The sequence below is a fragment of the Aedes aegypti genome, chromosome 3, assembly GCF_002204515.2.
Source record: "Aedes aegypti strain LVP_AGWG chromosome 3, AaegL5.0 Primary Assembly, whole genome shotgun sequence".
NCBI classification, from domain to species: Eukaryota; Metazoa; Arthropoda; class Insecta; order Diptera; family Culicidae; genus Aedes; species Aedes aegypti.
In genome coordinates this window covers 175,588,720-175,614,301 of record NC_035109.1, presented here as the reverse complement: position 1 = coordinate 175,614,301, position 25,582 = coordinate 175,588,720, and the positions used below count along the sequence as shown (strand labels likewise).

Sequence of the window (25,582 nt, the reverse complement as noted above, 5' to 3'; positions counted from 1 at the left end):
AAAAGCATTGAACCGTTGACACATGAGGCGTATCCTAGTTTAGAAGTTGAAATGGAAAAGTCCGAAGATACTTCAGGATGGCGTTTATTAGGTGACAAAAAAATATGGAAGGCCGATTGGACTTCATATGATGCGCGCAAAATGCATCGCGAGCGGCAGCAAAAGCTGGCTGAAAAGGCCAAGCAAAAACGTAAAAGGCGAAACAGATTGCCACAAAACACACAACAACCCGCAAGGAGTAAATATATGAATAAAAGTCACCCGCGTCCAACCACCGTTAATGGAAGAAACTACAATGAGCCGAGCTACAACAGATGTTCCATCATCCATCAGAGAAATACCAGTAGGAACTGTTACAACCGTAGCAATACTAATGCCGCAGGAGATATTGACTTCAGAACAAATACTCCTCTTCTAGACAGAGAATTACTAGCAGCAGCGAAGGAAAGATTTTCGAGACCACCTCCCACTTCGTATCGTCCAACCATAGCATTCCAGAGAGGAGAAGTGCTGAACCCGTACCCTAGCGACAGACAACCGAATACGCCACACCGAACAAATGCCGCACCAGCACGTTTGAATGGAAGGTGCTCCTGCCAGTGTTTTTGCCAGAATTGACGCACTTCACAGAGGAAGGTAATATTAGTATCTTAACACGCAATGAATGTATTGCTAATAATTTAGGCTATGACGAAGGCTCAAATGACTGCGGCAACCATTCGAGTTGTGATAGGAATTGTATAAATTTAAATGATGAACACTTAAATGAATCTGATAATGCAAGGCATGATGTAGACCTTCCAAAAGCTTCCGAGGCTCTTGTTTATTGTCAGAATTTCAATCGTATGAGAGGATCTTCAAAAATCAAGCAAATCCATAAAAACATATTAGCGTCATCTTTTTCGATCATATTAGGCACAGAAACAAGTTGGGACGAATCTATAAAAAGCGAAGAAGTTTTCGGATGTGATTATAACGTTTTTAGAGACGATCGCGATTTTCTTATGTCACAAAGAAAATCAGGAGGAGGGGTCCTCATTGCAGTCTCTTCAAAATTTAATTCTGAAATTATTTGTTCTTCGAAATTCAAAGAGTTTGAACATGTTTGGGTGAAAGTAAATATAGAAAACGAAAAACATGTATTTGCATCAGTGTACTTTCCACCTGATCATGCCAACAAACATGCTTACGACTCCTTTTTCAAAAATGCTGAAGATATCATATCTGGTCTTCCCCCTGAGGTGAAAGTACACATATATGGTGACTTCAACCAACGCAATGCTGACTTCATTCCTGATTTTGAAAATGAGGGCATCATGCTTCCAGTGGTCGGGGAAAATGAAACGTTACAATTAATTTTCGACAAAATTGCAATTTTGGGCTTGAACCAAATTAATCATGTAAAAAATCGGCAAAATTGTTACCTTGACTTTCTATTGACAAACATCCAAGAAGATTTCTACGTTACTGAAAGTATTGCACCCTTGTGGAAAAATGAAGCATTTCATACAGCACTGGAATACTCATTATTTATTCACAATAACTGCAGACCCACAGTGTGCGAATATGAGGATATCTATGAATACGATAATGCAAATTATGAAAACATAAAAAATAGAATAAACTTAATTGACTGGCAATCACTGATCAGAGAAGAAAATAATGTCGAAAAAGCTGTTGATATATTTTACAGTTTACTAATGGAAATTATTCGTGAAGAGGTACCTCTGAAAAGGAAAAAACTTTTTGGTAATTCAAAAAATCCCATCTGGTTCAATAGAAATATCAGGAATTTAAAAAATCGAAAGCAAAAGGCTCACAAAATTTATAAAAAACATGGAAGTGATGATAATATGCAGAAATACCTGGACTTATGTGAACAGTTGAACATTGCTATAAATTCTGCACTTGAAGAGTATAATAGAAAAATTGAGAGCGATATAAAGTCATGCCCAAGAAGTATCTTTAATTATACTAAAACAAAATTAAAATCAAACAATCTACCATCAAAAATGCAACTTGACGATAAAGACGCTAACAACCCGGAAGAAATTTGCCACCTCTTTTCAACGTTTTTCCAAGAAATCTATACGACATTTTCAGAAGAGGATCGGGACCAAAATTATTTTTCATTCTTCCCTGCCCCCTCAAATGACATTAGTGTGCACCAGATAAGTGTACAAGACATCTTATCAGGCGTGAAAGGATTGGATGCCACAAAAAGTGCAGGACCTGATGAAATCCCTCCAGTATTTATGAAGAAGCTTGCTGTTGAATTAACATCTCCTTTGTTTTGGCTGTTCAATATGTCACTAAAATCCGGCAAATTTCCTAAAATCTGGAAGAAATCATTCTTAGTACCTATTTACAAATCAGGGAAGAAAACTGATATTCGTAATTATCGTGGAATTGCTATAATTTCCTGTATTCCAAAGCTCTTTGAATCCATTGTTAATAGAACATTGTTTGGGCAATTAAGGAACAGAATTACAAATGCACAACATGGATTTTTTAAAGGCCGTTCCACTTCTACAAATTTACTAGAATTCACCAATTATACTTTGAATGCTATGGACAATGGTAACTATGTAGAGGCTCTGTATACTGATTTCAGCAAAGCATTTGACCGCATTGATATCTCTATGTTACTCTTCAAGTTAGAAAAAATAGGATTTGATAAACCATCTTTAAACTGGATACAATCATATTTAACAAATCGGCAACAAATAGTGAGATATAATGGTAAAAAATCGAATCCTATCCAAGTTACATCAGGAGTTCCTCAAGGCTCACATCTAGGACCTCTTCTTTTCATATTATATGTAAATGATATTTCCTACATTCTTAAGCATATAAATATTCTTATCTATGCCGACGATATGAAGTTATTCATGGAAATCAAGTATGCTAACGACATTGACATCTATCTGAGTGAAATATCTATTTTTGATGAATGGTGTAGTAAAAGCCTACTTCAGTTAAATGTTAAAAAATGTAATTTAATTACTTTTAGCAGAAAGCGAAACACAGAAGAAACAACTGTAGTTTTAGGAAATCAAATCGTTGAAAAATGCGATAGGGTCAGAGATTTAGGCGTAATTTTAGACTCAAAACTCACTTTTATCGATCATTACAACACCATTATACATAAAGCAACAAATATGCTTGGTTTTATCAAACGCTTTGGTTCTAACTTTAATGATCCATACACTATTAAAACTTTGTACGTCGCTTACGTGAGGTCTATATTAGAGTATTGTAGTATTGTATGGTCTCCTTTTATGAAGACGCATGAAGAACGTCTTGAATCAGTTCAAAAGCAATTTCTGTTATATGCTCTTCGTAAATTGGGTTGGACATCCTTCCCTCTTCCATCTTATGAATCAAGATGCATGCTCATTGATATTCAGACATTGAAAAAGCGCCGCGAATTCGCTATGGTTTCATTCGTGAACGATATTGTTTCGCATCGTATTGATTCTCCTAACCTATTAAACAGTTTAAATTTTTATACTCCTTCCCGGCAATTGAGGAATCGTAACTTGTTTTTTATTAATCACCGTCGTACTAATTATGCAAAATTTTCTCCTCTAAACCGAATGATGAGTTTATATAATCAACATTGCGAAACAATAGACTTAACAATGTCGCGTAGTAACCTAAGAATATACTTTAACTCTGTAAGATATAGCAGTTTATAGATTTAAGTGTTAACATGTAGTCTACTTTGATTGACGATAATAAATAAATAAATAAATTCAATTAACTTTCTAATTAGTTTGCACCGCTATTGCAAGGACACATTTCAGGATCAAGTTATGCGATTCTTCAGCAGGACGTCGTCCGGCAGCATGAAATAAAGGTAAACACAGTTCCGGCCACCACCCGTTTGTGCTGTGCTTCCAGGGGAAACTTGTTCAAAGCGCATGAAAATCAATTGCTAGAAGGTTGGCTTTGGTATTAAGGATTGACTGGTTGATACTTTGTATTCTGCTGTCATGAAAAAAGTAAACTAAAAATGAATGATTTTTTTTATATAGGAAAAAATACTACGGAATCTTACGAAAGAAAATTCAGCGAATTGGGTATTGTACATCTTCTACCCATTTCCCCTACTTTGCACCCAGGCTCATTCTGAAACGGCCTCCCACTTGGTCACTCTGGGAGCCACTGGTCCTGCTGGTCTTCCATAGAAAGGAGACGGAGCACCGCTATTTTGAAAAGCCCTCCAAACACAGCCGCTACAAACCCAAACTCACTTCCATAGGGACCCGGTTGATGCAGGCAGAAGAAAGGCAGGTTCAAAATTTCGGCCACTATTTGGGTTTTATTCGATTCAGAGAGACTGAAACCCCGCCGCCAACTTACTGCGAATGAATGGGGTGTGGAATTAACCGCATGAAAGGATTGTTGTACAAGTGGATTTATTCTGTTGGGGGTTAACAAACTGGAAGTGTTTTGAACTTTGGTCAATGTGCGCTCTATTTCACAGCTTAGAAAATTTAGAAAAGGTTGAAACTAACATTTTTGAATGTAAAAACTCAGATCAGTAACTCTTCGTCCTTTTGGAAAATACCAAACTTTTTCTACACTGTATTGTGTGAGAAGAAAATTAATCCAAATGATTTTCTTACAACCCTAAGCTGAAATTACTGCAAAAAAGTAGTTCGAAAAGTTTCACAATTTTGGTTCATTACCATTATTCATAATTTTTCACCGTGTCCGTACTCGTTCGCTGAGCGACGTGACTTTGTAAATCTTGATTAACGCGCTTGCTAACTGAATGAATGGTAAGTGCATCGTTAGTAAGCAAAGAAATCCGTAGCTCATTGGCGCAAAACCATTCAATAGATCCAGATTGGTTGATTGCAGGCCAGCGATACTCTGGCTGCGGTAAGGGTGTGCGATATGCATTATTAAACGAAATAAGCGTAGAACGAAACTTTGATTTTGTTTCGCGAATTACATTTTTTTCTTCAGTTTTTGTTCTATTTGTTTGCCAAAAGCTCAAGAAAATATATTTTTGTTTATTTAACTATAAAAATAAAAAGAATTTTATCTACCGAAACTAAAAACATTACATATACTGTTTTGATTCAAATTCCGGACACTCTACTTTGTATGGGAAACATTTCACACGAAATGTTTCAATTTTTGCCACTCAAAAGTTCTCACTTTCGAGGCTCGTTTTAATAAGCATTTTCCATAAATATCTATGCAAATTTAGAATGCCCATCTACGCTAGACGTCTTTTTAGTGGTTTGACGATTTCAATTGATGATTTGACTGTTCTATTAATTATTATCATGAACTGTCCGGAATATAAGGCAAAAGTGAAGAAGCGTCCGGAATAAGAATCATGAAAAGGCCACACATTTTGATTTATTTAAAATTATTCAAGTTGCGGAAGCATATTCTTTACCCACCATTCGAAAGTTAAGGATTTCTGACGCTCGATAACGCTAAGGAATCATACAGAAAGATTTATTTTGTATGCTCTATGCTGGGTTTTACTTCACTGAGGACTTCAGTATCCGTAATAATAATCAAAACGGTACTTTGCAAATGGATCAAATCTACAAATTGAAGTGAATTTGTGAAAAAGTTACATTTCTTCCAGGTGAGAATCAACTCAGGACTCTCAATTCGCTAGATAGGGTGCTTTACCATTATGCAGTACAATAGAAAGCTTTGTATTTGGATAAGCATCTGATTTTTCCGAAAAAAGGTGCACTTTACAAAAGAGGACAACGTTATTATTGAGTTGAAATCGAATCAAGGTTTACTTCTGCGTTCATGGGTCCTCTCATGGAGAAGCGGTAACGCGCCCTATTAGCTAATTGGGAGTCGTGAGTTCGATTCTCGTCGAGCAGACGTGGGCTTCATATATATTTTCATATATTTTTAAGTTTTTTCATCTTTTATGTCAATCAAATATCCCATTTTGATACTCAGCACTTCGTTCCAGCTCAGGTATAACTCTTAATGCAACCAATTTAATAATAAGTTTGATAATCAATAACACTATATGCATTTAGTTAGCAATTTACTTCCGCTCTGGACTACATGGACTTTTTGTTTGTTTGTAGTTAAGACCAGAAAGCAGTTTTACATGGAAAGATGCATTTTGAGCTTTAGAATGGAACATTAGACGAGAACGGTCTTCTACAAAGTTGTTTGCATTAGTTACGCCCTCTGTTTGGTGTGATTGAAAATTAGGGTGGACCACATTTTCATAGAAATTGTATAACTAACTTTCTTACTTGTAGAAATTATATTATAAATGCTTCAACAAAATTGTAGACCATTCAATTTCAAGCATCTTTGCCAAAAAAGTTTTTTTGCATCTCCTAAATTGACCGATTTAGAGTTCTTTTCTACAATGACATAGGGTGGTCCGAACAAAACTGGTTTCTGGCTCTAGCGTTTTCAATTCAAATATCTCATTAAAGTAGTCTATGAAACACTTTTGGAGCTTTGAAAAGTGCGTAATTTGGTGAGTGAAGAAACTCGCTATCTCCTTCCGTTTGGGAGTTATTGTTGTTTTTCAAAGGGCGTAACTAATGCAAACAACTTTGTAGAAGACCGTTTTCGTCTAATGTTCCATTCTAAAGCTCAAAATGCATCTTTCCGCGTAAAACTGATTCCTGGACCACTGAGCAATGTCTGTAACTCAAACACTACCCATGTGGAATTGCTTCATCGAGTAGTGCAGCACCAGATCTGATAGTTGCAATATTTCCAGAAAGTTTTGTATCATCACAAGATTAACTTGAACTTGATGAAGTACTGATGATTCTAAACTTTCTGGAGTGTTGCAATACTCGATGAAGCGAGTCTATATTTTTGACGATTTATCATTTACGAACCATTCAGGGTTTCATCAAGTGGATTAGTTCGTAAATTGATTCAATTTGTTAACGATAAAATTTAGTTCGTTAAACAAGATTTTGGATATCATACCGAATGAGCTTAAACCATTCTAAAAGAAAAATCAGAAGTTCCATAAATGATTTCATCGATAAAGTATTCCTAATTGTTTCCAATGGATTTCGAAGGGCATATTAATAATAAAGAAGAGAAATTACTAATAAGAAATTTTAAAATTGCTAAACAATGTTGGAGTTTTCAATGGTTTAATAAGGATTCTTGAAGAGGACTCATTAAAATCAAATCTTTCCAAATGATTGAAAACGTTATTAGGAGCTTCCGAAGGATTAAGGGTTCTCTTAATTATTATAATTATTATTAGCTTTATTTACGAGATTTTCAGCCAGCGGCTGGTTCGCCTCAGAGTTGTCTTAATGTTTCCATTAACTTCTCACAGATTATAGAAGTTTCCAAAATCACCATAGAAGTTCTTAGATGCACTTTGCGTATTAACTTTGAAATAGGAACCTTGGATTTCAGGAAGCAGATGAATAATACACCATAAAAAAGAGAAATAACTAATTAAAAGAGTCTAGAATTGCTAAACAGTTTTCAAGTTTTCAATGGTTTTTAAAGGATTATAGAAGGGAACTCTTTAAGATCAAATCTTTCCAAAATGTTCAAAAATGTTATCCTAGGCTTCCAAAGGGTTACTAAGCGTTCGTTGAGCATTTCCAAAAACTCCCCAAGAGATTACAGTGGTTCCCAAGGTTACCTGAGGGGTTCCTATATGCTCTGAGCACTTTAAACCATTTGTGAAATAGGGATCTTGAATTTGCTTTACAAGGTAACAGTTGCAGGCTAAGAGAGAGGAGACAGCTGGATTCGATTGCGAGTTCCCAAAAGTTATGGCGAATCTATCATAAACTATCACTAAAAATCGCATATTGTTCAGGCAGAGTGCAATAATTTGGCCGAACTAAAAGGAGAAAATTCAGGTTGTTTTTTTTATGATTCTCTCTAGAGATGGGCAAAAAAAACGGAGCCGTTCAAAAGATCCGGCTCACTAAAAAGAACGAGTGATCCGTGGCAGTGTTTTTGCAAGAGTCGGCTTATTTGATCAGCTCGGATCAAACAAAAAGTGACCCGGAAAAAGAACAAACCGAAGGAGCATAGGGGTTCCTTAGTTCGTTCTACGGCTTTATTATAACGCTCGACATGTGCTTTGCTTTGCGCGCCACGCCACACATGCAAGCAAAGTTTTTAGCTGCTCCGTGCTCTTTGTGCTCACAGTATAGACCGTATGGACAGACAAATTTGCACCGCTCACTTGCACACTGGCAGATATAAATTAGAGAGAAAATGCGCCCACTTGAATGGCAACGATCATTCTGGTTCAGGTAGGGGAAATCAGCCGAGTATATCGTGATTTTCTGGGGAAGAATGTACGAAAAATGAGAGCGCAAAAGATACGAAAGGTACGACGTTTGTCGCGCAACAGGGAGTGAACCGCTCTTTTCGGTTCCCTTGGATCAATTCACTCTTCCTTTGCAAGCCACTGAACCGTTCGAAACTAAAATGAGTGACTTGGTTCGGATGCGTTCACTAAAATTAGCCGTTTCGCCCATCTCTACTTTGCGTATAAAATCATTGATTAATTAAACATTGTCGGTCAAACTAAATTGCTATTAAAATCATTTAATTTCATGATCTTCTCCATAACAGATGAGATGTAAAAATCTGTGCTGTTACTTTAATAGGGCCTATCTAACAGAGCGATTTTTCTTCATCGATCCTCTCTTTCGCTAATAACTAAACAAATAAATCTGTAATATTTCTTGTTAATAAAGCAAGACATAGTGATTTTTAATCCTACAGCACAAAAATATGGTACGAAATGAGAATCAGTTTTCTGCAATAGCGCAAAAAGAGAACGATGAAGAGAAATCGATGAATGCAGATAAGCCCTTATGAAAAAACAACACAAAAATGATTTTGGCGCGGTTTGTGCTTTCCGGACCGTTGTGCACAACCCAAATATGAGAAATAGAAATCACAGCAGCAAAGAAAACAAGCCAGTTGTCAGTGAGTTAGCTCATCTCTTTCAGGTTGCAAGCAGTGTTGGTAGACTTCTCGCGATGAGTATCATACAGGTATCTGCAGGGATCGATTTCGCTTCGTCGATTTTCTCTTTGGCTTATTACAAGAAACATCATCGACTATCGGAAAATTTTACGATGCTGCATGATGAAGGGCGATGACTACATTCTACTAAAATAAAAATAGCATGAGCATGAGCATGATTGACCGCCCGCTGTTGCTACTCCGTTGTTGCCAGAACAGCTGTACTTACACAGGGAACCAACAGACGCTACTCAGGATCACTAGCATCCTCAATGTGTAAAAACTGGTGCTCTCATTATTATAACAAACAATACGGGCGCCGGCTGCGGCCGAATGCAGGTCCATTTGGGAATGGGAGGGAAATGTTGACGTGTTACTTGCTTTATGGAAGCCGAGGAGTCCTCTGCACTTCCACAAGAAAACAGTGGGAGTTTGGATATGGGAAAGGATTCGTTTTGGTAAACGATAAAGATATAATTTTAAACGAATACGTGTACATATGCACAGATGATCGATACCGATAGTGCGGTTACTATGCGATCCGGACACGATACGAATTCCGTCGCTCACCCACAAAGGAGCATGCAACAGATTCAACGGATCAAACACTTCTCTTTCTACTAAAACAAAATAGCAGGGAAAAACAGTCACCCGGCCAAGTGATTTACAAAAGAGAAAATCGACGAAGAGAAATCGATCTCTGTAGATACGCCTTTATGATACTGAACGCTAGACTTATATCCAAATTTGCATCATCCAGTTCTCTCGCGAGAGCAAAATTACTCTAGTTACACACTTAAACAGACTGTGAGTGTTCGGTGAATAAAATTATTGAAACTGATCGGTAAATCTTCAAAATACCGACGTTTCGGTAAAGGACCACTTTTTGACAGCGCGCCATCACTGAAATTACTGAGTATCAGTGAATCATGGTATATCTGTCAATTTCTTAACCGACGGATCTGTGAATCTTCAATGTTACCGGAAACTGTAAAATTTTGTACTGAAATTTCGGTAATCATGTTCATAGATTACCGACATCGGAAGTTGCCGAGTTGACAACGTTGAACCATCTCGGATTTTTTTTCTGCTATCGTTGGATTGTGTTCGGTGTTAATTCGTTATTGATTTACTAAATTGAAAAGTCCATGCATGTTTTAAACATTAACTATCAAATCAATTTGCGTTCCAAATATCAGTAACGGCTGTTTTTGTACGCCATTCAGATCCGATTACGCTGACACCGGCATCGCTTCGAGAGAAAATCATCGGATACGCCATTCTCCTTGTTTTGGGTGATCCAATATTACTAATTTCTGTTTCTCCGAAGAAAGTTGAATGCAAATGTATTATTTTTTAGAGATTTGTGATTCGAAAACTTTATCAATTTCGATTCTTTTCCTCAGTGAGTTCTTACTTCGTATGTATTTTTCCAAAAACATTTTTTGAATTTTGAATACTAATTTTTTACTGAAAGTTGATACATTTTTCAAAAAACACACTGAAAAATCATATCTAATTTTCTCAGCATTGGATTGACCAAAATTTCGAATCAAAGTGTCATGAGAATCGTAATCTTATATTCTTTGAAGAGAACCCACGAAATTTTGGCGGAAAAATCTGGAAAGTATTCAAAATCAATGAAACAGTCAGTCAAGTCATCTTGCAAAATTTTGGGGTCATCTGAGCCGCACGCACATCATTTTTGTCAATACAGTTAACTCTCCCTTACTCGATATTCCGTATCTCGATATCGAGTTAGAGAACCATAGTAAAAGTTGGTTTTCATGGCTAACTCGATGGTCCCTTGGAACGCAGTTGCACTGCTTTTGTGTTCTGTAACTCGATACCTCTCTAACTCGATGGTCCCTTCAATATCGAGTAAGGGAGAGATGACTGTATCTCTGCCATTTTTAAACCGATTTTTATAGTTTGAAGCTTTTTTGAGCGCAAATAATGGCGCGTACATGATTGGTTTGAAATTTAACAGATTTAAGTAAGTTCGGGTGAACCCAAACTTTTGCACGATGACTTGACTGACTGTTTCATTGATTTTGAATACTTTTCAGATCTTTCCGCAAAAATTTTGTGAGTGCTCTTCAAAGAATATAAGATTACGATTCTAATGATACCATGTTTTAAAATGTTGGTTGATCCAATGCTGAGGAAATTAGCTTTGTTTTTTCAGGGTGTTTTTTGAAAAATGTTTTTGGAAAGATACATACAAACTAAGAATAACTCTTTGCCTTTCGAATGCGGCTAAGAGAGTTTCAATTGGACGAGTAATCACAGAGATATGGATTGAACACTTTTGCATGTTGTTAGGGGGTGAACCCAAACTTATGCATGGGAGTGTAGATCTTTCAGCTACATTTCGAAACTAATAAAAAGTTCACAACTAAATATCGCATTGACAAAAAATCAAAAGAGGGAAATATTTCATATATTATGCTCTATGCAAAACAACTTTCACCGTAATAATTTCAATCGGATTACATTTCTTCTCAATAAAAGTTCAAAACAAACATAACGCGTTTCAAGTAGTTGATGTTTTTTTTAAATTTAATTGTTCATTAAGACAAATAGTCTTATGAATTAACAAATATACAAATACAAATACAAACATTTGTTTGGCTCACGCTTCGACAGCTCTCACTGCTCGATTGGCTCACACTTTGACAGAAATGTCAGCTTCCGTTCTGCCCTCACGCTTAAGATCTTCATGCAAATACCCTTGCTGACGCTCATGCAATCAAAACTGATTAAACCAAGAGTTAGGAAATGTCTCGAGATTCACACTACAGTAGGCAAGCGCAACAACTCACAGTCAGCGAAGTTAGTGAAACTCACGATTATTGCTGATATAGATAAAACGCCAAAGTAGCAAAACACCCGTTGCAGAGCACCCAAAAAATACTATGTCCCGCTGAATTTCCCGCATTTACATCCAAAGATGACACAACTGATTTAGAAAATTCATGCAACCAACATAACCTTTTTTTCGCGAATTTCAAGCCTACTACTATTACCATTCTAAGCCCTGATTAAAACATAAAACCCGTAATGGTTTCCAATATGTTTGTTTTTAATAGATCATCATACTATGCGAAAGTCTAACAAAAACCTAAAACAATGGAAATATTGTGGTAAAATGGGCATGATAACAATCAGAAAATCTTCCATTTGATTCCTTAGACAATTTTCCATTGTTTTGCTACAATTTGCCCAACTGTGCTTTGGTTGAAGGTTACTTAGACTTCCATTCGTCGCGCGGTTCACCATTGTCAAAACCACCACGCTGCTGTTGTGGACGAAAAGCGAGTTTTTTTTCAATAGTGTTGTACAAAATACAACAGCGCGATGACTAAAGTGTTAATAACATCTAAAAATGCCCTTATAATTCCCGACGAGTTCCTGAAAATAAATTTTCAAATCACAATAATCTTAGAACTTCTGAGAAACTCGAAAACTCGGTTTTGAAGCCCTGGATACTCTAAGAGTCGCTTGTTAATACCTGGTAAACTCTCCGAATTATTACGAGAGATCGCTAGGAATCGTTAATAACAACTGCTAGAAGCCTTTTGAACCTCTTGAAAAATTATTTAAAAACTTCGGTGACTATTTTGCTAATCCTTAGAGTTATTATTTATATTTATGAGTTGAAAACCTTTTACGTACTTCTGGAAGTCGCGTAAAGGTCACTGTTAACCTCTGAGAACCAATTAGGAACCCAAACTGAAAGAGTTTAACTGGAAACTCTCTGAGACGTCACAGGGTATTTTGAAGTTTTTTTCTGGGAAATTCTAGGAACGCAATGAAAACCCTTGATAACCCTTTGAGAGTGCATTTGAAACCGCGGAAAACCATATAGAGCTCTAAATGTTTTTTTTTTATCCCTCAAAAGAGGGTGGGACATTTCGCATAAAGACGTTTCGCATAAGGATATTTGGCATAATGAGAATAATTTGTCCCTTTACAATGCTACCTGTTCTTGAATGAAACTACTTTATGTTGAACATCCATTATGCCATGAACCTATGCAAAACGTCTTTATGCGAAATGGGCCACCCAGCTCCCTCAAAAGGTCCCTGTGAAATGAGAACCACTAAGAAACTTCTGAAGGTTTATAACATGATTTTCCGCTAGAATTTCAAACCAGACATGTTCATCGAATGCCTGTTGATAATATGTATACGTGGTTGCAGTTCGAAAAGAGTTGTTAGACAACAAAAAAGGGGATGAGGAAATAAACTTAAAAAATCGCGATAAACAATCTGGGAGGATGTAACGCCAAAAATTGAACTACGTAGTTACGATCTCTTAAAAACTTGACATAAAGTTACAATTTTTGCTCAAACACTTAATGATAATAATACTCAATTATGTGAAACTTATACATATATAAGTTTTAAGTTTAATGACAAAATTTCGTAATCCGTATCTGGACCACGTGGAAAAAAAAATATTACGAAATGGTATCTTCGGCATAATGGACCGGTTTAAATTAAATTTTCGCAGTTCATTGGACATAGTTTGATTTCTACATGTGTTTTTGAGTGAACTTTCCGATCACTAGTTCAAAAGCAATAATGGTTTAACAATAGTAATATTTTTTTTAACAAATTTTTATAGTTTTAAAACGAGCCTAAAAAATTAAACAATAACTTCGTAGTATCTTCAGCAAAGTTGTATATTTGAACTAGATGAATAAATTCACTGGAGACAATTTTTGTGTAGATCTTTCATATTTTCAGATAAATCGTATACAATTTCAAAAATTTCATATCAGTCAAATTGTTATTGCTATTGAACTAGTAATGCCTGACATTCTGTGAAAATTTGCTTCAAATCGCTCCATCAAACCTGTGCTTAGTCTTACCAATATAGACCATTGTGTATGGTAAATCGAAAACAATATAGATGTTTTGTCCAGTATTGACTACTCATGATAATTATTAATTCACGTTGAAAAATGAGTTTTCTATCATGCGAAAATGTAACAAGATTTTTATGAAACTCATACCTATTATTTTTTTAACAGCAATTTGCGAAATTCAGTTCTATTTATACCAAATATAAGGTGCTTTTTTTCATTTTTTTAAAACGAAATCTGAAAGCAAATATTTTGCAATATATTAAACCCTACAATTCCAGGCTATTTCATTTTTCCATGTGATTGATGCCATCGAAAGCATTCGAAATATCGCATACCCTTAACGCTGTGAACCCGTTTGAATTGCTTGCATCTACTGTAGTACCGGTGGTGGTGGAAAAAGAGAAGTTCCCTACATAACAAGGCCCCACAATATTACTGCAGCGGCTTTGGTGCACTCTCCCGATCCTCAAAAGTGCAGGATATTTATGGGCTCAGACTGATTTTAATTAAATCGCTTTTCAATCGATGATGATGCGAAAAAAAAAAAAGAATCCCATCGATGATTACAACCGGAATAGAGTGAGAGATAGTTAAGAAAAGTATGCTCTGCAAGTACTGACTACAGCCTCGTCCAACGTCTGCTACAAGTCTCGCTAACGAATGACTGAGTGAGCGATGGAAAACCGGCACCGTTTCCGTTTAATGAAGATTATCGAGATGATTTAATATCTAATTTATTTCATCGGGTGAGTACGCTGCTGTGTGAGAAAAAAAACACACACAAGTATGTACTCGGCATCGCTTGCAGATATGGACTCTTGCGCGGGCATGAAATACCATTCCGAAGCCAATTACCACGCGGCGATTCATAGTTGCCCCGATCAACCCGATCGACATTGCCAGCGAGAGAAAGAGATAATCTAACCGACATGCCGTCGTTGGATTGGATTTTATGAGTTGCTAGCTCTGGTTTCTCTAGTTTGCCAATTTCTAGGGTGAGAGGCAATTTCCAGTGCATTAAAATTCATGAAATTTGAAAAATTTAAGGTTTACAAATTATTTATTTTTTTAGATTAATGTGTAAGGCCGTGTTAACTTAGGCATACATATTAATATATGTTCGTAAATGGTACATTTACCCTACCGGTATCGGACAGTGGAAGGAGATAGCCGTGAGCTATATGCTTTGGTGTGTTTCAATAATCTTAATTGATGGTAATTTGTTTGATGATATCTTTTTGCAATTTCTCACTTTTAACGGGTATCATGTAAGGATTTTTATGGGGTTGGATTTTTTTCTTTCCAATCATAGAGTGCGCTTAAATGGACTTGTTTTTTAACGGTTGAATCACGACTCTAATCAACGGAATCGATTTGCTCCTTTGGCCGAAGCGAACATAGCCGCTTGTTTTAGTGGAGGCGAAGGGAAGCTTACTTCAATTAACAACTTATTGTAGGGTAGCTCGGTATAATATGCCCCCCCTTAAGCAAAAATGGATATATCTCTAAAAAAAGCACTATTTCTAATGGAAAAACCACTTCAATAGGACTATTACCTTACCAATTGTTTAAAAAATGTGAGCTTTTCCGCAACATCTACTTAATTAACTGAAAATAAAATCTTTTTTACAATCATCTGAATCTCGCACTTCAAAAAGAGCCTGGGCAATATGCCCCAGTATCAGTATAATATGCCCCACAATAAACGGATAGTACGCCCCATGACAAATGGACAGTATGCCCCACAACACAGGGGTTATATGCCCCAGGACTGTCAGTTGCTTATGCACGCTGAAAATCTACTAACGAGCTTGCTTGGGAATAGATGGCCCCAAGAATGGGGCATATCATCCGGCCCGTGATGGGGCATATTGCCCAGAGATGAGAAGTTGTTGGAAAATGAATATTTCAGTGAATTTCCACTCTTTTTGGTCATTCTAACTAATGATATTCGTTCATTAGTTAAAGCGTCAACGTTTTACAATTGGTTGCTCTGATGTTGTGCTATTTTACTCAAAAAATGCTTAAAATCACTGCGTGAAAATTTACATCGAAATTCGACTTCGATACTTTTTGCATTATCTCTGTTTTGCTGCACGTTATTACTGTCAACTTTTCATAGTGAGACAGTCTCATGAACTGTAAGGATCCCCAGTCATTTTCAATTTCATATTGAATCTGGTCCGTTAAATGTTGAGGAGGGGCGTATTGCCCGAGTGGGGCGTATAATACCGAGTTACCCTACGTACTGAATCTTCTTGTGAAGAGCATGGTTCTTTTCATTAACTGGTCTTTTCGCCAACATTAAATAGATAAAATATTGATGGAGATTTTAGAATTTTGAATCTACAAAACATTGAGCGTTGAAGGCTCATATTTGTTTGAAGAATTCAAATCTGATTGGAGTAGTGAATATCCTTGTCTTTGTCTTCCTTTAAGAGTTAGAATTGATTTAAACTGCAAGAAGCTAAATTTATTTGACATAGCTGATAAGCAGATTTAGGACTTTCAGATTTTCCACATTTTTAAAGATCATCGACCAAACATACACTGTACATATTTAATCAATATAGGTGGAGAAACCAGTAAAAAATGGTTGATAAACCAACTTTGTTTCAATTGGGATGTAAAATTAAGCTAAACAAGAAAAGTATACAGATCTGTACATGAATGAAAGGTGGAAGCAGCGCTTTAACGAACACCTGAATGGCGCTGAGAGCGCAGGCACAGATGGTTGAGACAACGGAGGTAGTACCTTCGTCAGTACTGCGAAAGCTCCCACTTTGAGGGAGGTTAAGGATGTCATTAATTAGTTCAAAAACAATAAAGCTACTGGTAAGGATGGTATCGGATCTGAATAAAGATGGACCTGGAGCGGTTGGTCATTTGTCTGCATCGACTGATAGGCACAATCTGGGAAACAGAAAACCTACCGAAGGAGTGAAAAGAAGGGGTAATATACCCTATCTACCAAAAAAGCGACAAGTTAGATTGTGAGAACTTCCGAGCGATCACCGTCCTAAACGCAACCTATAAAGTGGTATCCTAGATCATCTTCAGCTGTCTTTCACTTGTTGTTAACGGGTTCGTGGAAAGATTTCAAGCCAGCTTCTTTGACGGCCGATAGACAACGGACCAGAAGTAAAGATCTACGGCAAATCCTCCAAAAATGTTGTGAATACTAGGTCTCTATGCATCACCTCTTCATCGATAGTATCGACCGCGTAGAGCTAAGTTATGGACAATCATGGGCGAGAAAACTATTCTCGGGAAGCTCAAAAGACAAGGTACATACAAGTAGGTGGAGCCGAGTGCGACAGGGTAGCAATGTTACGATTGACGGGGATAACTACCTACTGCACGGAGCAGAAAACGACGAAGAATGGCAAATCGTCTGGAGCCAGAAGAACAGAGGGAAGAAACACTGCCAAGGAAGTGAAAAGAAAAAGGAGGGTACGAAGAAAGTGCTTAGCCGCCCGTGGCGTGAGTAGTCAAAGGGGGACGCCATAATTGTCAAGGAAAACGACCAAACCACGTACGCAGCGATTCTTCGTAAGGTCAGAGATAAACAAAAGCTGAAAGACCTCGGTGAGAATGTGATCAGAACGAGGCGTACTCAGAGAGAAGAAATGCTCTTCGAGCTGAAGAATGATTCGGTGATCAAGAGCTCGACCTACCAGGAGTTGATTGCTGAGTCGTTGGCAAACGAGGCAAGCGTTAAAGCTTTAACTCAGGAAGCATTGGTTGAGATATCTGGACGAGAGGAGTTGTGATCTCAGTGCGATATCGGAGATGTGGCCATGACAATCCGACTTTCAAAGTCGTACGATGGCACACAGTGAGCAAGTGAATGGACTTCGGACATCAAGCGGTAATCTGTAATGGCCCGGACAGATCCGAGTTGCACAGGAAATGCGGGGAAAAGGGACACTTCGGGAACGATTGTACGAAGTGTCTACTCTGTGAACCGGAGAAAGGAAAAGTCCATGTAACGAGTGGCTTCAACTGTCCTGCGTATAAAAAAGCGATCGCATCACGACAGTAGTGGAGGTAACGCAGATCAATTTGAATCATTGCGACACCGCACAGCAACTGTTGTGGCAGTCAACAACGGAAGTGCGACGTTGCAATTATAACTGAGCCGTATCGAGTACCGCTCGATAATGCCAACTGAGTGACAGACAGCACAGGAATAGTGGCGACACAGGTGATGAGTAGGTTCCCCATCCAAGAGGTGGTTTCTACCACCAAAGAAGGATTCGTGATCGCGAAAGTCTATGGTGTCTACGTAGGCATCTGCGACGCTCCTTCAAGGTGGACGCTCGATGAATTCAGGCGGATGTTAGTGGAATTGATCGATGAGCTTGTCGGTCGGAAGCCAATACTTATTGGAGGAGACTTCAATGCATGGGCCGCGGAGTGGGGTTGCAGAGTAACCAATGCTAAAGTGGAACAGCCTACTGAAGGCCCTGGCAAAGCTAGATCTCCAACTATGCAATGAAAGTACCGTTAGCACATTTGGAAAAAGCGGACGAGACCATGGTGGAGTCCATCGCTGGCGGGCAACATGAACTGGAGGGTAAGTGAGGAGTATACCCATGGTGATCACCAGGCAATCCACTATACCATTGGCCGACAGGACTGCCGAGAAACATCGTGCAGCAGTAGAAGACGAAAGCCTTCGACAAGGACCTTTTCGTCGAAGCACTTCTTGTGGACACGATATCCTGGATCTCGATGCGATGGAGCTGACAAGGGCAATGATCAGGGCGTGCGAGAAAGCGGGAGCCACCAAACAACCAGCGTCCCGTATACTGGTGGAACGAGGAACTCTGCACGCGCCTCTTGTCCTAAAGCCGACGATATCAGAGTCTCGTTCTCGAGGAAGTCCGAGAAGAAAGGATAATTGTGTTTCAGCAAGCCAGAGCACCCTGAGATTAAGCTGAGCAAGTCTAACTGCTATAAAGAGCTGTGCCACGCAGCTGATGATAATCCCTGGGGGATGCTTACCGAGTGATAATGGCAAAAATCAAGGGCCCATCGACGCCGATCGAAACGTGTGCGGACAAACTGAGAGTCATCGTCGAGAGTCTATTCCCAAAACATGACCCTACAATGACTACTTATAAGACCGGTGGTCCTCTATGGACATGAAGCATGGACCATGCTGGAAGAGGACCTGCAAGCACTTGGAGTGTTCGAACGAAGGGTGCTTAGGACGATCTTTGGCGGAGTACAGGAAATCGGTGTGTGGCGGCGGAGAATGAACCACGAGCTCGCTAGGATCTTCGGCGAACCCAGTATCCAGAAGGTTGCGAAAGCCGGAAGGGTGCGCTGGGCAGGGCATGTTGCAAGACTATCGAACAACAATCCTGCAAAGATGGTGTTCGCGTCGAATCCGGTTGGCACAAGAAGGCGAGGAGCACATCGAGCGAGTTGGCTTGATCAGGTGCAACAAGATCTGGAGAACGTGGGCCAAAATCGAAGTTGGAGAGACACAGCCATGTACCGAGTAAATTGGCGTAACATCGTTAACGAGGTTTTATCAAATTAATTGATGTAATACCAACTAAATAAAATAAATAAAGACCCTACAATGAAGCCGGCCACACCATATGGCAATGAAGAGGTAGGAAATGCCGAAGATCATCAGATCTCCAACGATGAGCTTATATCAGCGGTGAAGGTGCTTAAGCTGAAAAAGGCTGCAGACCGGAAGTCGCCCTCCAACCGGAATTACAGAACCGACCCTGCCAATCTGCCGACCACCATCGAGTCGGAGTAGGCTAGATCCTCCGCCGGGGACTAGCTGAGTAGATCGCAAAACAACGTCAGCAAATGGTCGTTGGAGCGCCTTTCGACCGGAAGTTTCCCTCCACCAGAGTCGCAGGACCAACCTCGGCATCTGCCCGGATAGCATAGGTTCGGGAGATCTTCCGCCGCCGGGAAAATTTTCGTCGGAGTAGGATAGATCCATCGTTGGGGACTATTCTGAGCAGTACGAATGTATCACCGGCTTGAGCTGTCAGAGCACCATTGAACTGGATGCCATCCTCCTACCGGAATTGCTGAATCGACTTCGGCACTCTACCGACCATCAACGGAGTATGAACAACGCGTAACGTTACTGGCTACGGGAGATATCACAATAAATTTCATTAAGTAGAAGGCCTAGTTTCTCTTTACTGATGCTGGATATTTGATAATGCACGGTCCTATCTATTGTACGTCAATCAAGCATTATTTTACGAAATGCAATTATAATTTATCTGATTAAATCCCGTACGTATACCCGGCAGCCAACCAAAATGTTTCATTATTCCGCCACTACACTTATCTCATAACGAATGCATGCCATCCAGAGTGCACGGTTATCGCCCTTCAATCTCTAGAATACATATCCCTACATTATCGATTGTTGTTTGCACAGGTTATCCAACTATTAGGCATCCCTGTTTGGTACTGGCCATAAATGCAAATCTCCCCACGTACTTCAAACTGAAATGATGCTCCGGAAAACAATCACAATAATTACAAATACTTACAGTCTATCGGTATCCAGGGGGATCTTCCTCGGCACCTGCGTCAACCCACGATGGGAACAGTCGACCGTCTGCCCGGTGCAGGAGCAAAGCCTGGGGCACCGCATCTCCCCGTTGAGTCCATAGTGTCCACCGCCGAGTCCTCCACCTCCACCGCCGTAAGGTTCGCAATGGGACTGGCCGGCCAAATCCAGCAAAAGCAGCACCGCCGCCGCCAGAATCAACAACATTCCTCCGGCTGGGGGCGACCTGGACCGAAACCTGGTGGCGTTGGCCATTTTAGCACTGCACACATTAAAATTTACACTTTGGTTGTTATGATTTTGCTGTTTGGTAATTGAATATTTTCGATAATTTCATTCACTGATTATGCGCGCGGGGAGAGAAAAAGGCTGAAACAACACAATCGATGCGAGCGGCGGAATTTTCACACTTTTGGCTTATTAGCAATGATTTGTTTAGAATTTCCACCGATAGGCAGCATCCTGCTGCGTTGACTCGATGCAAACGCGATTGGTGGGCTCACATTAGGGCTGAGTTAGTGCTGAAATAAAAGAAGAAGGGGAACAGGTGCGTAAGATATTTGGTATTATAATTTGTCATAAAAATTATCTAGTTTATAATAATGGTTTCGACAAGTGAAATATTCGACAAGCGAATTCAAACTATAAGTGAATATCATTTTGCTAACTTCAACAATTTTGTTATGTTTGATTCAAAGTGAAGGATAGTCTTTGATTATATGGTTTTGTTATAATAATGATTATCCATTCACAGTGTATACTATGCTTTTTCGCCTTTGCCGTCTTTTAAATGATAAGTACTGTTCTGTTTTATTGCTATTGTTCTTTTTCGTGCTGAGATTGCAAAAAGCTTCAATCGTCTTAGTACAAGTGGCTATGGATAGGATAGCTCAGGTCAATCTACAGTATAAAAAGTATAGTATTTGCAGACTTTGCAGACTTATGCAAAAAGGTACATCACAGAGATTGCTAGTTTCGGAACCCTGCTTTTGTAAAGAATTCTAGTTAGTTACCTCTCGGCTACGAAGCCCACAGGACACATTTATAAAAATTAATTAAATGCTAGCTCGCAATGGAATAGTGCTTGGTTTCTTTGCCCTGAGTAGGCTATTTCATTTTTGAAGAATTTAGTAAAGGTCACTTATTGAGTGGCACCTCAGAACAAACCATTCTGGTATAATTTGGAGTCATTCGTCAACAATAATTTCGACAAACATTATAACCATCGTCAATATATCAACCATCCATATGCCTAATCGAACGTCCCACCACAGAAAACCAAAACAACTTTTGCAGCATCCACATAAAACACTCACCGTTGTTGTTGCTCTCCAGCACAGCCGTCAACAAGCCAGAAAACTATTATCCACTAATTTAATTATAAATTTTAGCACTCTCGCCACTTCGCGTATTGCTGCTGTAACACTCGTGCGAGGGCTCTGCCGGTCGGAATATTCTGTATTCAATTAATTTTCATAACGCTGCGATGCACTTTTCGTCGCCGTGCTCAGCACGTGTTTCACATTTCGATGAGATCGGAACATGCAAACTTTTACAGCTCATGCAAGTGGTGGCAAACTACTGCGCCAGATAGTCATGGAAGATGGCGTGTTCATCTGCTAATATTGTTACTTCCACTTCCACTCTGAACCAGCGAAAGGGGGGGGGTCAATTCGAGCGGTATCTATTTGGAGTGGTCTCTCACGCCTGGAAACACCAGAAACCAGAAGGAGGTTAACTTTTAGTAATAATTAAAATTTCACTTCTGTACCGCGCTCTAGGTCCGGTACTGAACCACTTTAAGTGAGTTTCTGTTTGGCTGAAATTTAATTCAATCGTCTGGTCGATGCTAGGTCAGATACCTACTACTGCTGGGACTGTTGCATTCGATCAGAAGCGAGCATGAATTTGAAACCGAGAGAAGAAATATAAAATTAATCACGTGCTACCGGCTTGAGTTCTACGACTGCATGCTGGCACAGGGATTTTCATGTTGATTTTATGCTGGATCAGGGCTTGAAATCTGAAAAAAAAATTGAGAGCATCTCTCACTTATCACTCTCTGAAACAATCATGAGCAAATCATAAGAACATGTTTACCAACTACTATTACAGCTTTGAATAGATTGGGTACATAACAGTGAATAAAAAACATCTAAGCAAGTTCCAAGCCTAAGGGACACTATTGCTATAGGATGTTCAGAGATTATTTATCATTTCAGTGAAATAAAACTCCTATCTCCAACGGTAAATAAGCAATATTTTTCTTCGCTTGCTTTCATCGTGCTTCGCAATCAAATGAGAACGGTTTCTGTAATGCTTAATTAGATACGATTGTATTAAGAGTTCGAATTTGATAATACACAATATTCTATGAAACGAATGGATGTATGGAAGCTTCTAAGAACCCCTGTTCAGACAAACAACTCCATCTGTTAGATATTAAAAAAGTCAACACTCCCAACAAATCAGATTAATCCTCTGAAAATTTGTGCAGCTCTTTTTGGATTCTGCTTCACCGGAGCCGCAAGTTGATCCTGGCTGCTTTGTGTTTCGAAACTCAGTCATAAATCGTACAAATATTAATTGGTGCGACCAACAACCAATCAATATGGCAAAGCTTTCTGCGTTCGGGGAATCCTCTGCTGATTTTGTTGCACCGCGTGGAAAAAGAATGGATTTAACGATCCAGATGTTCCGAAGTTTCGAAGCGTATCATACGCGTCGATAACCATTCCATGGCACTGTTCAGCAAAATTATAAATTTATATGGCGTGAAATGTATCGCCCGGTTAAGCATTGCACTGACGTTGAAGGATAGGGTTCTGAAAAATTTGACATTGTATTATTGAGTTGTTATTTCGCTACTGTATTAGTTTTTCGAGAAAGATTTGTTTGCAACCCTTAGAGTAAAGTGGGGCAAAAGTTCGAGTGGGGCAAGAGTTTCTTTTTAAGATTTCTAACTCAATTCAAAACAAAACTTATCAATGATATGGTGGTTCGAATGCTGTTCAAGTAAGGGACTTTCACTCCAACCATCATAAACATCGATTGAGATTTAAAAACCTTATGACTATTTGTTGTTTTCGAGGTGAATATTGTAATTTTTGGTAAAACTTTCGTTGCATGGCACCAAATAAAGAAAACATATTTCCAAATTTTATATAAGGGCGCTTCTAGGCCTATCATAAGGATGCTTTGAGGTGTATTGGTTTTGACATCAATGCATGGAAACAATTTTAAGCCCATAGTGGGGCAAAAGTTCGACCCATGTATAAACTCACGGTAAAATTTTCAAGTTGCATAAAACCCACATATTTTCTTCAAATTTAGCTGATCATGCGAAAAATGTCAACAAAATTTAACATTTTAACTTAGTTTTGCGAAAAACTGCTATTTTTGGGTATATTACAATTAACCCTGTTTTGGGCTATTTTTTGATAAAAATTTAGTGTGTTTTCTCTGCAAACATAAGTTTACGGCTGATATGAAGTATGCCTGTCATAAATGTATCGATATTTTGAGTTCTAGCCAGTGAACTTTTGTCCCGCACTCTCGTTTAAGACCAAGTTGAAGACAATAAATTTTGAAACTTTTATAACTGAAAATGGGTAAATATTTTGACACAAGTATGTTCAGCTTAATTATAGCCAATATGTTGAAGGTTCACTCTGTGGTTTTTATTTTGTTTTAACTACTATTATTTTTCTGGAAACTTTGAATATACCACTAAGGTCGAACTTTTGCCCCACCTTACTCTAAGAATTATTAGTTAGTCAGGCTGAATCTCAAACAAAAAGAACAATTTCTGGAGAATAAATTGGCCTCCAATTTTCTAAAATATTCGATCCTCTATCATAAAAAGTTTCCAAGAAATCGGGTGATTTTTCAGATCCGGAAGAATTAACAGCAGATTCGGAAAACATGATAAATAGTTAGAAACAGGAGATACTTTGCATTACTGTGCTTAAAAAAGCACAGTAAATATTCTTCATAGAATATAATACAATCATAGCATGTCTTGTTATCATAACAACCTTTGATTCAAATTTGTGTGTTATTATTATTATTATCTTTATTAACCCGATTTGCAGCCCGAGGCAGGCTCATCTCAGTACAATTTTGTTATAATGATGAACGTAGCTCAAACTTCGTTCTAGTTATAACAAGATTGTAATGAACAATTCTCGCTGAAACCAGGCCGCCATCGGCACCCATCGTTAGAATTCCAATTTTATGTCACTGATCGCTAGTTTTCGATAAAACTTAAGGGTGGTCCTTTCTGTTTTCTCAAATTGGTGGACCCCTCGTACGCCAGCTAGCTGAACAGTTTGCGAAAAAGTCCATTTTTTGATAAATCTTGGGTATTTCTTCACGGTATATGTCTCATATTTCACTTGGAACACATAGCAAACTTAGTGGCATCGTATAGAGAAAGGATATAGCTTTCATTTAAACTTGAAAAAATTTTGGCGGCCATTCTGAATTTGGCCGTTATCTTGAATTTTGTTAGAAAAATCGATTTTAAACCATTAGCGCACCGCTAGTTTTGAATTCTGAGATCACCATCAGAAAGCTGTGTGTGGCGAGTGCAATCAATACAAACATCATTTTTTGTACAACAAAGAAACAAGTTTTCAACCTTTGGTGTTTTATTCGAGTCGATTAAAGAATAAGAATATTATTTTTAGTGAAAAAATCTGGCGGCCATCTTGGATTTTGACGCCATCTTGATTTTAGGTAGTAGAATTATTTTTTTACCTTGATAGCACTCAGCATGTCGAATTTAGAGGCTACCAATAAAAAAAGGTTACGTATACTCTTCTTCTTATTATTCTTCATTTTACTGACGTTACGTCCCTACTGGAACCGAGCCTGATACTCAGCTATAAATAGTTATTAAACAGGAATTTTCTTTTTTAATGCGATTTCTGACAACAGGATAATTCTTCGACATATCTTTGAATTCAGTAATAATGAATAAATAAATTCAATAAATGAAAACCGTCAAAAAACATTGATTGTAGGTATTAAACAAACATTATTTTTACCCTCTGCATTGTTGTTCATTGTATGCAGTTTATAGATTGCGTGTCGGGACATTAGTAAGCCTTGTGGTAATATCTGTAGTTCTAACGTAAAATATT

At 38.4% G+C, this 25,582-nt stretch overlaps 1 protein-coding gene across 1 annotated transcript in view; it reads right to left on the bottom strand.

Annotated features, from left to right (window-relative positions):
* LOC5571592 (protein slit) overlaps positions 1 to 25,582 on the bottom strand; it is a 646,439-nt gene that overhangs the window by 365,602 nt on the left and 255,255 nt on the right. Inside the window, 1 exon segment of the mRNA XM_021853436.1 lies at positions 20,416 to 20,956. Within this exon segment, the coding sequence (XP_021709128.1) occupies positions 20,416 to 20,690 (275 nt within the window). The 5' untranslated portion in view covers positions 20,691 to 20,956.